The sequence below is a fragment of the Siniperca chuatsi genome, linkage group LG16 (genome assembly GCF_020085105.1).
Source record: "Siniperca chuatsi isolate FFG_IHB_CAS linkage group LG16, ASM2008510v1, whole genome shotgun sequence".
Lineage (NCBI taxonomy): Eukaryota > Metazoa > Chordata > Actinopteri > Centrarchiformes > Sinipercidae > Siniperca > Siniperca chuatsi.
Window position 1 is genome coordinate 25,999,785 of NC_058057.1, and position 14,599 is coordinate 26,014,383.

At 38.6% G+C, this 14,599-nt stretch overlaps 1 protein-coding gene across 1 annotated transcript in view; it reads left to right on the plus strand.

Moving 5' to 3' along the window:
* The window catches only part of cd109 (CD109 molecule), a 29,848-nt gene that overhangs the window by 584 nt on the left and 14,665 nt on the right, over positions 1-14,599 (plus strand). The window contains 19 exon segments of the mRNA XM_044169242.1: positions 1,804-1,970; positions 2,069-2,097; positions 2,911-3,147; positions 4,263-4,388; positions 5,146-5,185; positions 5,407-5,488; positions 5,594-5,687; positions 6,029-6,170; positions 6,761-6,870; positions 7,243-7,518; positions 8,168-8,269; positions 8,474-8,536; positions 9,048-9,221; positions 10,362-10,514; positions 11,271-11,360; positions 12,210-12,279; positions 12,388-12,505; positions 13,943-14,060; positions 14,370-14,483. Of these exon segments, the coding sequence (XP_044025177.1) occupies positions 1,804-1,970; positions 2,069-2,097; positions 2,911-3,147; positions 4,263-4,388; positions 5,146-5,185; positions 5,407-5,488; positions 5,594-5,687; positions 6,029-6,170; positions 6,761-6,870; positions 7,243-7,518; positions 8,168-8,269; positions 8,474-8,536; positions 9,048-9,221; positions 10,362-10,514; positions 11,271-11,360; positions 12,210-12,279; positions 12,388-12,505; positions 13,943-14,060; positions 14,370-14,483 (2,305 nt within the window).

Sequence of the window (14,599 nt, forward strand, 5' to 3'; positions counted from 1 at the left end):
CTAATGTATATTATTTCAAATTTATTATAGTATCATTTGATTGAAAAAGCAACATAAATCACTTATAATTTCACAGAGGTTTGGCAGAGTTACACCGTATTTGGCACACACTTTAATCTGTAAGATTTAGAGTGGACTTCTGTGCACTGATTAGTCATAATTCACTTGAGTCTCAATTGAGGATTTTCCACTTTATCTTAATTTTAGTTAAGATTATTAGTATGTGGTTGTCAGTATCTTCTTTGGGCCATTAACAGATCTATTTTAAGTATCACAGCTGTTCCTATTCAAACCAACCTCTTACCAGTTCTCTTCAGTTCTTTTCCTCTTCTTTCTTCACACATCTGGATGAATTTTATTCAAGATAAAACCGCAGTGGATGACATACGAAGTTATTACTTGCAGACACTAATCAGTAATAGAAAATCTGATATAGTGAGAGTTGCTGGCCTCTCTGATCATCAGTATGCTGACTTTTTAATGTACATTTTGTTAAATGATGAGGCTGGTGTTATTGTATATTGTTTTACTGTCAAAGAATCCCTTGAAAAAACTAACAATGTGTTAGTTCGTCTCTCAGTGCTTTCTGACTTGCTGTCTGTGGCTCTCAGCTCCATGGCCACTGGTTCCTGCTGAGGATGTATATCCTAAAACAGCTGCTCACTGTAGTTTTTAATCAAACAAACAGTAGGAAGTGGTGCATTTGTTGGGGACTATTTTCAGCTGCAACAGTGTGGCTCATTGATGTGTTTTTAATAGTTTTTGGACAACAATGAAGCTCTATGGCACAGAGGAAGAAGATATATCAGGCTGTGATGCACACACAACACTTGTTAGTGGATACATTAATTGATGGTTTTTGGTCTTTTCATGGAATTTGTTGAAGTAACTCTGTTTCAGCCAAAACCTCACTGTTGCTCCTACTCAACTACTAAACTAAATTCTCAGCAGTTCTCTTCATGTCTTTTCTTTCTTTTCTCACTTTACCCCTCTTGATGATTTCTTTTTACTTCAAGGGTCGGTTAACCCAAACAGTAAAAACATGTGGTGGTATCTTGCCATGCAGATAGTTTTTGTTTTATTTGTCCAAGTTTTGAGATATCTGCCTCAAAACAACTGAGATGAAATGAGATTTGTCAAGCAGGGTGGCTGGGAAAACAAGGGATTGGACCCAAATGCAGACACACTGGCAGAGCTGGTGCAGTTTCATCATCATTTATTAAGAACAAAAAGGCTTACGCTGAGATCAGGCAAGTAGTGGTCCAAACCAGGAAAGCAGTCAAAATCAGGCAAACAAATATGACAAAATCCCAAATTCCAAAAACAGGCAAGGTCCAAGAAACTATCCAAACACCAAGACAGCAAAACACTAGGAAAGGCTGGAACGCTTGACACATGTGGCAAAGAGGAATTGGAAGCACACAGACTTAAATACACTCGGGTGTGGGGAGAAACCAGGTCAAACCAATCAGGGCAGGGCAAACAATCTAAACTGGCGGGAAACGGGAATTAAATCTACACAAGACACATGACCACTACAAAACAAAAACAGGAAATACTAAACTACAAACCATAAACCATAATAGATTAATGTAATTTAGTTTGTGAAGCTGAAAAAACTGACACATGACATTTAAAAAATTAAACAGCAGCATGTGTTTCCAGAAACAGTGTCCTTATTGCTCTGGATTGCTCTTTGGTCGAAAGTATTCCCAATTAAAGCTGTTAATGACAACAGAAGATCTCTTTTTGTATGTATTTATGTAAATCTGACCTGTTTCCTATGCTGGTTTGGTTTTTCAGCCCCGACCCTCAGCCCTCCTACCTGCTGCTGGCTCCCAGAGCTCTCCGTCCGGGAGTCCCAACATCAGTGTCAGTCACCATCTTGACCACCTCACCGATCACTGTATCTGCTCACATTGTTCATGGCAACCAGAACGTGGCCTCACACTCTGCTACAGTTGAAGGAGGTGAAATCTTTTGAGCATCATCAGCAAAAGACTGTCTTCTGATTTTAATTGCTTGCAGTGTAATTAAACAATATTACTGTCAAATTCTGTTTTTAAAGGTTCAACCAAGCTGCTGACTTTCCCACCTGTAAGTATGACATATATCATTTTTAAGTTTTTACCCTGCCAGCTAGCAGCGTGGCTCTAAGGATGTCGGTCGGTCCACCACTTTGGTCCAGAGTGAAATATCTCAACAACTGTACGATGGATTGCCATGAAATTTTGTACATTCATTCATGGTCCCCAGAGGATAAATCCTAACAACTACATCCCCTGACTTTTCATCTGGCACCATTATGAGGTTGACATTTGTAATTTCCAGTAATTGGATGGATTGCCATGAAATGTGGTACACGCAGTCATGTTCCCCTCAGGATGAATTGTAATAACTTCATCTAACGCCATCATCAGGTCAAAGTTTTGTCCTAAGCAGCTGTTTACTTCACTAAGGCTCACATAGAAGATTTGAATACTTCTTGGTACAATTTAACCAAGTTTAATCAGTGGTGAAAAGGTTTTTTCTAAATGAAACCAGAACAAACACTGATTTTCTGTTTTCAAAGCAGAGAGGAGAGTATTTTCCTTGAAGTGTAAACTGATAGTTTTGAACAGAAACAGACACGATCAAATTAAGTTCAGACAGATGTTGAGCAGATCCAAAGTTAAAGCCTCTTATCTGGACCACAGCCCAACTCTCAGTCTGCCGTCCTTTAGTTTACAGATACCTGAGATGCTTTTCACTCAGGTTGGAGCAGCTTCAAAAACAGATTTCTTCAAAGGTCAATCAGATTTTAGTCATCTTTGATTTCCATTATTAAATAGAATGATTATACGTTGGTGTATTAGTCTCCAGAGGATTTGGATTTATAGAATTACAAACATAAATGGTGTACCCCTGCAGATCCACGAGAGCAAGTCCAGCTACTGGCACCCTTACAGCCTGGAGGTCAAAGGTCACATGGGCGGCGTCCAGGTTTTCTCCAACTCAACACAGCTGCACTTCAACCCTAAAGGCCTCTCCACCTTCATTCAGACAGACAAACTGAACTATCTGCCTGGGCAGGTGGTGAAGATCAGAGCAGTGTCCATTCACCCCGACGGGAAACCCTACATGAGCCCGGTGGACATTATCATCAGAGTGAGTCTGACATCAACATACAGTATACATACGTAATACACCATTTAGATATACTGCTTCTTTATATTTCAGCATATCAATTATCGAACATCTTCATTATCAATCAATCCAAGCATCCACTGTATCCACAAGAATCCACTGTATTCTTTATAATTTACATCAATTTGACTGCCACAAAATTATGAATTTAAAGAGCAGTTCACCCAAAAGTGAAACTGACGTTATCTCCTCATAAAACCCACAACATTCTCAGTTAACAGCAGGTTTATGTAAAAGTGCTTAGCACACATCTACAGCACTTTATGCAAAAGATAAGAGCAATCAGGACATTAATCAACACAATACAAATTGCTAATATTTATTGCGATTTACCCGGCAACAAAACCAAACAAAAATTGTAAAAAATGTAACGAATCCACCACAGCTACCACTGGCTTCAGATATAACAGCGTCACAGCAGTACGTGAGTCCAGAAAATAACCGACCAGATATCATTCAGCATCATCACATCATCAAAATCACATCAGGCCTCTTTTTTTTCACCATTCCCCCCCCCAGGAATTATTTATCATAAGATGTGCATATATAAAAATTATAGATGTTTTTTTTACAATCTTTTGGGGGGTGGTAAACCAGTCTGTGACCGTAACAGACAGGTGGAAACCTGGTGAAGTAGTTATCTGGTGAAGCTTTGTCAGCATTCTCCAAAACAACAGAAGTGGTTGTTTAGTTTCAAACAGGCAGAAAATAACTATGACATTTCTGCAAATTGTCTGATCTGCAGAATTGTAATGCTTTTGATCCTTTGCTGACAATATTATGTCACTTTATTGACATAAGAATATCCACTGGAATGAGTAGATAATGAAAAAAAACTTTCATGTTTAGATGAACTACTCCTTTAAGGGTACATTAAGCAGTCTTTTGGTTTCTAGTTGTGATCAGCAGGAATATCACAAATCCTGACAGAACTTCTTCCAACACAACATTACAATGCAAAATGCTGAATTAATGAAAACCTGTTTTGGCCTTTGTGTTGATTGCTTGACTGTAGCTCTATCCTCCATTATATAGGCTAATTTAATTTCTCTCTATCCATGTCCTGCCTGATCCAGGATCCGAGGGGAAACCTGCTCAGACAGTGGCTGGCTGTAGACAGCGTCCTCGGGGTTGCGTCCAAAGAGTTTCAGCTGTCTGAAAACCCACCTCTGGGTGAATGGACCATCGTCACTACAGTCAGTGTAAGTCTGCTACATCTCACCCAGTCCACTAAGTGTGCACCTTAACAGGCTCTAATAAGGACTGTAGGGACTCTGATGTGTAAGGGATATGTATATTGTAACTTTCTCGCCTTATTGCCAGATTCTTCAACTCAATTTGTGAGGATTTTAAAATCGAGTACCAAATTAAATTCCTTGTCAAGATAAAGACATTTTCAGTGTTTGAAAACAAATAACATACTAAATTATAGTGTAGGAGGAGCTCATCCAAGGAAAGCAGGTGTCCTATTCTGTACCAGAGCTGTAGACTTGAAACCTGGACTCAAGTCAGACATGAAATTTATGGGTAACACTGTGTAATAAGGGTACAAAACATGTAATTAAGTAATGCTTAACTAAAGCATGACTCATGATTTAGTGCATGAATCAGTGACTTTATGTAATTATTGAATAGATCATTAATTAAGGAATATTAATTCACAGTTACTTCATACATGAATTGATATGCCACCATGGGTCAAAGGGAGAGTCCAAAGAGACTATTGACAGCGCTGGGGAGGGCCTTGTTTTTTTATAAAACAAAATAAGATTCAGCCACCCTCCCCAACCCAGTCATTTCCATGCAGTCCCTTAACAAGAGTAAACGTCTACAGTGAAACAAGCGGCCCCATGAGGCCGTAATGCTCTTGATAAACAGAAACAACAAAATTGTTGGATGGATGAAAAATGGAGAGACAAAGGTCATGTTGTAAGGGTTTATCCTCTGTCTATTTTACAGCGCTTTTCAAGTGAGAAGCATTTCAACGTGGCTCATTACGGTACGTACGTTTTCTATACTGAACGTCTTCTTTTCCATACAATATTGTATGTAAACGCACATCAAAACGTCTTCTGGTAAGCCTAAATAGTTATCCAGAAAACACCATCACTTCATATCCATATGTTAATATATCAGGATGTTTTGCAAAAGACATTGTGATATTTGACGTTGTCAGAATCAGCCATCTCTAAAATCCATTCATTGTGTGTCTGGTTGCAGTGTTGCCAAAGTTTGAAGTTGTGATAGAAGCTCCGGATGTCATTTATCACAAGGACACTCTGTGGGGCTCTGTCACAGCAAAGTGAGGCCTTTGTTTCATACTTTTATTTACATGTTTGTGTATTAATAATCTTGTTTGTGAATAAAACCTGAAGATTATTTAAGATTATTGTGTTTTCATCCTCAGGTACATGTACGGCAAACCTGTTCAGGGACACATGAATGTAACGTTCCTCCATCATTTTCATGGTATTGAAGAGGCTTATGATGAAGATAGAGAGGTGTGTATTTTATTTAAAGCTCCTAACTGTGATTTGGAAGCTGACTGACGATCTGAGTACACAAAAATGTATATCAGCTTTTGAGAATTTGCTATTTGACCCATTTTATATCAGTACAAATAAAATACTTTGGGGGTTTTTGGATTGTTGGTCAGACAAAATAAGAATTTTGAAGACATCACATTGACATCTGGTAAACTGAGATGAACATTTATCGTTATTTGTGACATTTTGTTGTCTCACCAACCAATCAATCAACTAACAAATACTGTATAATCAACAGATTAACTGATAACTAACTAAAAAATATCCTTAATGACATCAGTGTTGCTTTGATTTAGATTGACGGCACCGCAGACTTCATGTTTGAGGTTCCCGACTACTACCCGATGAGCAAAAGAGCTCTAGAAATGGTCTTCTATGACGGATACATGGATGATGAGTTTCTAATGATCGTGGTTCATGTGACTGAATACCTCACAGGTAATCAATTACAGGTTGATTCCAGTACATTTTAGCTTCATTATATTTAAATCTGACTCCTTTTGGGCCAGCTAATTCATAAATAAATAAAAGAGTCAGTGTTTCCCAACTACAATTTTATCCCTGCCAGTGTGGACAAAGTTTGGAATCAACATTTAAGGCCTGGTCATGCCGTATTTAAAACAGCAAAATTTCATGGTGAAATCAGTTTAGTTCAGTGAAATCACCACAGTTATTGGATTTGCTGCCAGGGGTAATGATGTAAATTTGCGCACATTTTTCATCTTAAGTTAAACTTTGGTGAACTTCGACCTGCAAATTTGTGCCATTGACCAATAGCAATCCCTCTTGCGAATGCAGACTTTTCAATCAACTTTTATATAACCTATTTTGTCGGAGTATAAACTCCACAGATTAATGGTTTACATACAGTTATGAGACAGGAGTTGGTACAAATATGTCTTTTAAATAAACTGTGTGAACTTATTGTCCCATTATCAACCAAGCTAGAGAATAAAACTGAACAGTTAAATAAAATGTAAATAGATAAATAAAATAATCAAAATAAGTGAGTGCTTCTCATATTTCAGGTCTAACATATAACAGTACAGCAAAGGTGTCTTTGGCAAAGCACAGATATAAAGTTTCCTTTGATGGCTATCCCCAAATATTAAGGCCGTCTCTGAACTTCACTGCCAAGGTAAGAAAAGCAATCTTTTAGATAGTTTCAATCTAATTTGTTTCTAATGTTTTTTAATTGTTAAATCATTTTCTTATTAAAGATCATTTACTTTGAGTAAAATGTTGTTTTAGTCTGTTGGGACTTTGGGGGCAAATTAGCTATTTGCTAACACTGATAACACTGATATAAATAACCAAATAAACATTTCTTACAACTGTCAAAACTGGTAATTTCAGATAAAATGCTATAATGAGCAACACTTTCATTAATTTTTTGATTCACTCCTTTTTCTATTCATAGTACTGACACCTGAGGACGAGGGCCTCTTATTGCACATTCAAAGGATTCAATTTAAAAAGCATGTTGTCAATAGTTTTCTTGATTTTGTAGCTGAAAATATCTACATACAATGATCAGCCGCTGTCGCTGGAGGATCAGCTAAAGACCGTTCAAGTGTCAGTCATGCAGCAAAAGCAAAGCCCGTGGAGATGGAAAATGGACGAGCTGGAAGAAATGGTGCCTCGTCGATTAAACACGTACGGTCCTTCAGGAATTGTGCGTCCAGAGGAGATCCCTCCTGAAGAAATGGAGTTTCCTGTCCCTGCAGACGGAGTCATACCCCTCTTCATCCAGCTCATGAATGAAACTGAAACACTCACAATTGATGTGAGATGATCTTTTTATCACCTTAAAAACTTGCCCTTTATCATGGCTGCATACTCGTCTATCTATGTATTGAGTGTGTAGTAGATTCACTGTGAAAATGACAAACGAAAAAGACTTGCCAGAATGAAGGACAAAATAGTGTTGAGTGTGCAATGCAATGCTAAAACAAAAACAGGAAGAACTCACAGCTGGAAAAAAGTGAAAAGATTTGGGAATTTTAATGCAGCAGATGATTTGCTAGAATAAGTCTTTTAATCTGTGCACAGCTAAAAATACAAAAATGTGAAATTTGTCTACAGGTAAACATATAATTTAACATATGATGAATAAAGTTTCCAATTAAATAAATTCCATTTAATTCATAGCAAATTTCCAAGTTATTTCTGGGAAACTTCCTTTATTATTCAGAAAGTACATTAATATCTAAAGCACCATGAACATGACAATTTAGGGATTACTGAACTACTGATATTTTGTGTGGGATCTGAACACACTGTTCTTTTGTTTTGGACGGGATTAATTTAAATGTATGTCTGTATGTATGTAGGGTGTATCATCTGCATAGAAGGGAAACAAAAAGCATGATTATTTAGCACCAGGAGAGAAAACTAGACTCACATATTTATCTGTTTTGTTTGTTTGTTTTCAGGCTTCTTTTGAGGATAGCCACAACACTCTACAACTCTATAGAAGCTACATATCCCCCAGTCACTCCTACCTGCAGATTCAGAAACCCCCCAGACCTCCAAAGGTAAATATGAGGAACTTAGTACAAGGTTACATCTGTGTCACATGGTTCTGCCATGTGACACTGTGGAAATACTGTTGGTCAAGAGTAGTAAAAACAGGATGTACATTTCCGTCAATGATATATTTACACTGACACCCCCCACCCACGTATTGTATGTCTTTAGCACACATAAAATAATCATTAAACATCACAATCTTCCTTCAGGTTGGTTCACCCCTCCTGCTGCACATTGAGAGGAATTTTCCAATGACTGAGATTCACTACATGGTTGGTACCATATGACACTCAAAGAAGTTGCTTCAATTATTTAATATATTGCATTTAATTGATTTACATCTTCCTCTACATCTCACGTCTTCCGAGGCTTTAGAGTAACTTCCATTGTAAGTGTAACTGTAGAATACACTTGAATTTCTTACATTACCCAAACTGGATTTGTATTTATTTTATAGATTGTTCCTTGTTGCTATATTCTCACATTTCTTTTATTTTAGTACTGCTATTTGTTTGTAATGTTTTACTCTTGAATTTTGTGTTTTTACACTGCATCTGCTTTACTTTTTGCAGCACTTTGAACACAAGTTTTAGTGGAATAGAACTGTGAAAAGTGCTATATCAAGTTTGTTATTATACAACTTCAGAATGTCACAATATGTCTTTCAGCTTGTTTTGGAGTTTGTCTGCCTCCCAGTGGCAGAAAACTAAATGATTGCAGCTTTAAGTATGACATTTATAAAAGAAATAACAATGGCCTCACATCTGTTTTCTGTGTGTGAAGGTGACGTCCAGAGGTCAGGTGGTTTCTGCTGGGAAAAGCTCTGGTGATCTAATTCTGGTCCCAGAAATCACCTGGGCTCCTCTGGCCTGCATCATCGCCTACTGCGTGCATCCCAACGGAGAGATCGTCAACGACGTGATACAGCTACCCATCACCAAAATTTTACAAAACCAGGTGATTTGTTGTTTTGCTCAATTAAAAAGGACAATATTTTAGTTCTCCTGGCAGTGTGACTGAGTACGATGTTATTAAAGTAAACAGAAACATTACAAGTTAGCTAATGCTATCTAGCTTTACAGTGGCAACCAAGTTGATTTGCTTAAACCATAAGCCAATCGGAAGCTTGTGAAATGTTTGGAGTTCAGAGTTGAACCCAAATGCAAACACACAGGCTGAGTAGGTGCAGTTTTAATCATTTAATGAATAACAAAAGGCTCACAGTGATTTCAGGCAGGCAGTGATCTATGAAACCAGGAAAGAAGGCAAACAAGGCAAAAGGAGCAAGCAAATAATCAGAGTCCAAGCAAAACCAAGAAATAATCTTAAAACACGGAAAACAGAAGCCGGGGCGCTTGACAAGGAGACAAAGACGATCTGACAAAGAGACAAGTGAAGCACACAGACTAAATACACTCAGGTGAAGGGAGACAACGAGACACAGGTGAGACTAATCAGGGCAAACAATCAAAACTGGCAGGAAAAGCAAAGAAATAACATCCATAAACCCTCAAACCTTGACAGTTAGTGGTTAAGTTTGACAAAGTCAGTATAGTCACTGTAGTCCCTACTGGGACTATTGTGACTACTGAGATTATTTCATACTATAATCTGTCATCTAGTACTAACTAAATTCATTGCAAAAGACATCATCCCATCAGAATCTGTCAGACAGAGCTCAGCTGATGACAATGGTTATGTAGTCAGAAGGGTTGTGGGGTAGAAAACTCACTTTAAGGTAGTTTTCATGCATGAGGTTGATTGGAACATAAACACATTGGAACTCATCTTTTGAAGCTTTCCCATACGTCTTTGTTAAATAAATTCATGCTTTTGAGTGGTTTTGCGTTTTTACAGCTATCTAGACGTCTTTGTCTTCAAGTTTGACCACAGGTTTGACCATATTTTAGGCCAAAAATGAAATAATTAAGTACTTGTCAACATGTGCTATCTATGCAAACCAGTTTTCTGGGGGAAAACCTGATGGCTTTGTTGCCCAATGTAATGCTGTCCGGTGGTGTACAGCGGTATAAAGTGGTGTGTGATTCTGTGTGAAGTGTGTGTATCTGATGATGGTATATGGCCTGTAATTGGCAGGTGTCACTGAGCTGGAGCAACACTATGAGGAAGCCCGCTGACAAGGTCACACTGAAGGTCGCAGCAGCAGAGCCTGGTTCTCTGGTCGGGATCCTGGTGGTCGACAAGGCGACAAAGTGGGCGGGATCACACAATGACATCACCAAGGAGACGGTGAGGACAACACCTGAGTCATTGCTTGTTCACATGATATTGTATTAAGACTCCAAAATATATCAACATACATGCTTAACTAAGATGGTGAACATAATAAATATTCAAACCAAACTATCTGCATGGATAGATACGACTAGAAGCGAGTGAGAAAGTATGCTTTTTTTTGTAATATTGGGTGACGTGACCTTGAGGTAGCTATTTGCTATGATGGGATTCAGAAATAACTTGTTAGCTGAGTGTATTATTTGTTTATTAACTTGTTACTAATAAATGAATTCCAAAAACACTGCAAGCGAGGCAGCTCTCTGTGACTTCAATCTGACCCTCAGCCAAAGAGATAAATCTTGAAGCCTTGAGTCACATGTTTCCTGCTTTGTAAAGAAAGATTGTCATATAACATGCTTTGTCATTTACAACTGATCTGTGAATACCAGAAGCTTCCATAACTCCCCAGGGTCCTCTCCGGTTGAATATTTTCCAACAGTATCTGTTTTCCAGCTAAATGTCAACCGCCCTTACATCCATATTTTTCTTGGTACAACATCCCCTGCAGGTACTTCTCTGAAACCCAATCTTCCGCCCCCCCACCCCAGTATTGGCTCAGTGTGAACTGAGACACCGTGAACTTTTTTATCCCAGATCGGTCAAACGGGTTTTAAACAACAAGTGCTCTTATTATGTCCCTGTCTGTTTTGTTGGTCTTTGTGGGCTGCAACAATAACGGCTCGGAGGATGTTGGTGTTGTTTTCACAGGTGCTGAAGGAGATGGGGGAGTACGGCGTTTCCATGGCTGATGCCTACTCTGACATGCTGAGAATGGGAGATCCATACTCTATCTTCAAGGTTAGCCTCATTCTATCACTGGAGTATCGTTTTATCTTCCTGTTTACTCAGGAGAGACTAGCCAATCATGCTTGAGCATGCTTCTTCTGTCTTGTCTTGTCGAGCATTTTAAACTTTTTCCTGCTTTTACTTTCTTCTGTTCTTGATTGTATTAATTTGTACTTAGTAGTGTATAAATACATACATAATATATACGTTATCATTGCTGGTACACAGAAATATTTGTTATTTGTCTTTGTAGACACGCTTAAGTAGCTATGATGGCAACAAGTCCTCCAAATTAAACAACAAAATACATTGTTTGTGCTTGACCTCCACAATGACACATAAAAGGAGGACATCATTTGTCAGTGCTTTCCAAAACCGATACAAATTACAATGCCAAAGATAAAAAGCTTTCTGATCTCACACCACTATGGTAAACGTTTGGCTCGATTTAGGCCTGGTATGACCTGGTAAGGGAAAGATGGTGGTCATGGTTTAAAGAAACCAACGTTGGCTGTCGGTAGGAAACTGGAAGCGAACAGCGGTCTCCCGTGTCAAAGTCTGCCACTTTGTTGGTCCTGACGGTTATCATTAGTGAAATGCATCAAAAGTTGGGTGAGCATTCCTATGGAGGCCCAGTATGTTAAATTATGTTGTGTCCTATCATTAGGCCCTGCAGTGGGTATAAGGCAGTGCCGTCATAAATCTTCCGGGCCCTCTGAAAGTCTCTGAAAGGTGACACCTACTCAGTAGTCCAACCACCAACTGGAGTTACTGGAATAACTTAGTTCAAAATGTAAATGACTGCCAGACATTGTTGAAGCTTTTAACTGTGAAATGTGTATTTTTCATGTCTTTGTGCAGACATGTGATCTTGTTGCGTTGACTGATGCCAGATTACACATGATGGAACATCCACTGAAGCCTGTATTTCGTAAGTTTTCAAAATCAACGCTGATTAAAAGCTTGCCTTTCACATTCACTTTTTTAAATTTTTGTGACTACGCAATGCTAATATAACTGACGCTCGTCTTCCAAACAGCAGGGGAGGGAATGCATCCCCTCTCCCAGACAAACAGCCCGCATATGGAGCAACAACAGGAGCCACGAGAGCGCTGGAACTTTCCAGAGACCTGGATATGGATGGATACCAACACAGGGTAAAGCCTCAGAAACATACAACTGTAGAATAACTAAAACAGAATGTCATGCTGGCCCCAGTTGAAAAACAACTTTTGATAACTTTGCCTTAAAAGTTAGCTGTAAGTGAAACTTTACTGTGTGTTGGTGGAAAGGGTGCAGTTCCTAGGCAGAGATTTGGGGCGAAAGACAGTAACATGTTCATCTCAGTATTAGGAGAGAAGATGGAATCAAACAAATGAGCACCTTCAGCGGAAGACTCATCCCCCCACAATGCACCACAGAGCGCCACAGGAAGTCACTCCTGCCTGTGGCCATCAGACTCTTTAACTCCTCCCTCTAAGTGTCAGTCTGTATGACCCAAAGTCATTAAACTGGACATTGGATCATTAACATCTCTGCAATACTTGAAGTATTGTGCAATATTCTCTGTTTAATACTCCGGTGCAATATGCTCTGTTTTCAGTTTAAAACTCCCTATTTATTGATATTTATTCATACTTCTATTACTGCTGTCCAATATCCACCGTCTCATAGTCATCTTAAGCTACACTTAACTTGACAGTACTCATTATTGCACTATTACTTATATTATTACATTGTATTATTATACCGTACATACTTGTCAACCTCTAAATCCACTTTGGTACTTACACTCATTTCAGCTTTTATACCTATATCCACTTTGTACTAATTTATCTTAGCTGTATTATAGTGTATTATATTCTGATTTGCTTAGTACTTCTATCCCTGTGTGCGCTGACGTGACAGTGAGCAGCTGTAACGAAAGAGTTTCCCCTCGGGGATCAATAAAGTATTTCTGATTGCTGATTTCTAATCCTGAAAGAATTAGAAAACAGTAAACAAACAATACAAACAATCAAGCAACCGCACCCCTAAACATATGCTTATTTAAGTCCATATATTTTTTTTTTTATCACACTAGATGAGTTAGATGAGCAGATACCATGCTAATACTTTTATAACTCACCAAGCAAACAGTGAGGTTCAATTCCCCCTAACATAAAAACAGCAGGATTTATTTAAACAACAACAGCATCTACACTAATACCCAAAACTGGCATTATACAACATAGTGAGGGAATTGCAGATATTACATGCATGTGAGTGGCTCCAAATTGCACCAAGGGTATAACTATTCGAAAACTATAAAGAATCTACAGCTACATACTATAAATAAAGCTATACAACACGCAACAAATCCCATGGCACACTTGGTCAGTTGCACGGGGCCATACACTGTCCTCGTTGTGGAGCTAAAAGCCAAATGTTTGTCTTGGTCGCCATTTTGATGTTATAAACACAACAGCTTTGATTTCATTTGGAGTACACTGCAGACCTAACTGACAATATGAGGTAAATACATGAGTTTTTTTAATCCTATTTTTTTACCATTGTTTTATATTAAAAATCACGTTTCTTATCTTTTCTCGCAGTAATTCAGACACCACAGAGATAACTCTGACCGTACCAGACAGCATCACAACCTGGACAGCCACTGCTTTCGTCGTATCGAAGAACCTGGGCTTGGGCATCGTAGAGAGGCCCGCAGAGGTATTTACATCACTCCAATGACTTCCTGTAAAACAGACAAAATACTACTCACCTTGAGAAACATCGCTAGACCTCATTATTTATTGCTTTGAAATTTTAATCATTTTCTGATCTCCATTCAGTGTTGTTTCAATATTATTTTATTCATCTCTCATTTGATTCAAAGCACTTTTTAACCCTTTTACTTCTAGTATTGCACAATAGCAAATGCAAGACTTATAGTGGTAATAGTACTGCTTTCAGTTGTCAGTATTAGCATTGTATATTGTCCTGATGAGACACTAAAGTTTCCATGTGATCTTCCTGCAGCTCACAGTGTTCCAGGAGTTCTTCCTTTCCTTGAACATGCCGGCCTACATTATCCGAGGAGAGGAGCTGCTGCTGGAGGTCATTCTGTTCAACTACCTCCTACAGGACCTGGAGGTCAGTCTGCTTCTCCTCACACAGCAGTAAACATATAATTTCCCATGAATGATGCAATCCCAGTCTGGACCAATCAGGAGTCAGTATGTCTCCCTGTTTTGACCTTTAAGTGTAGC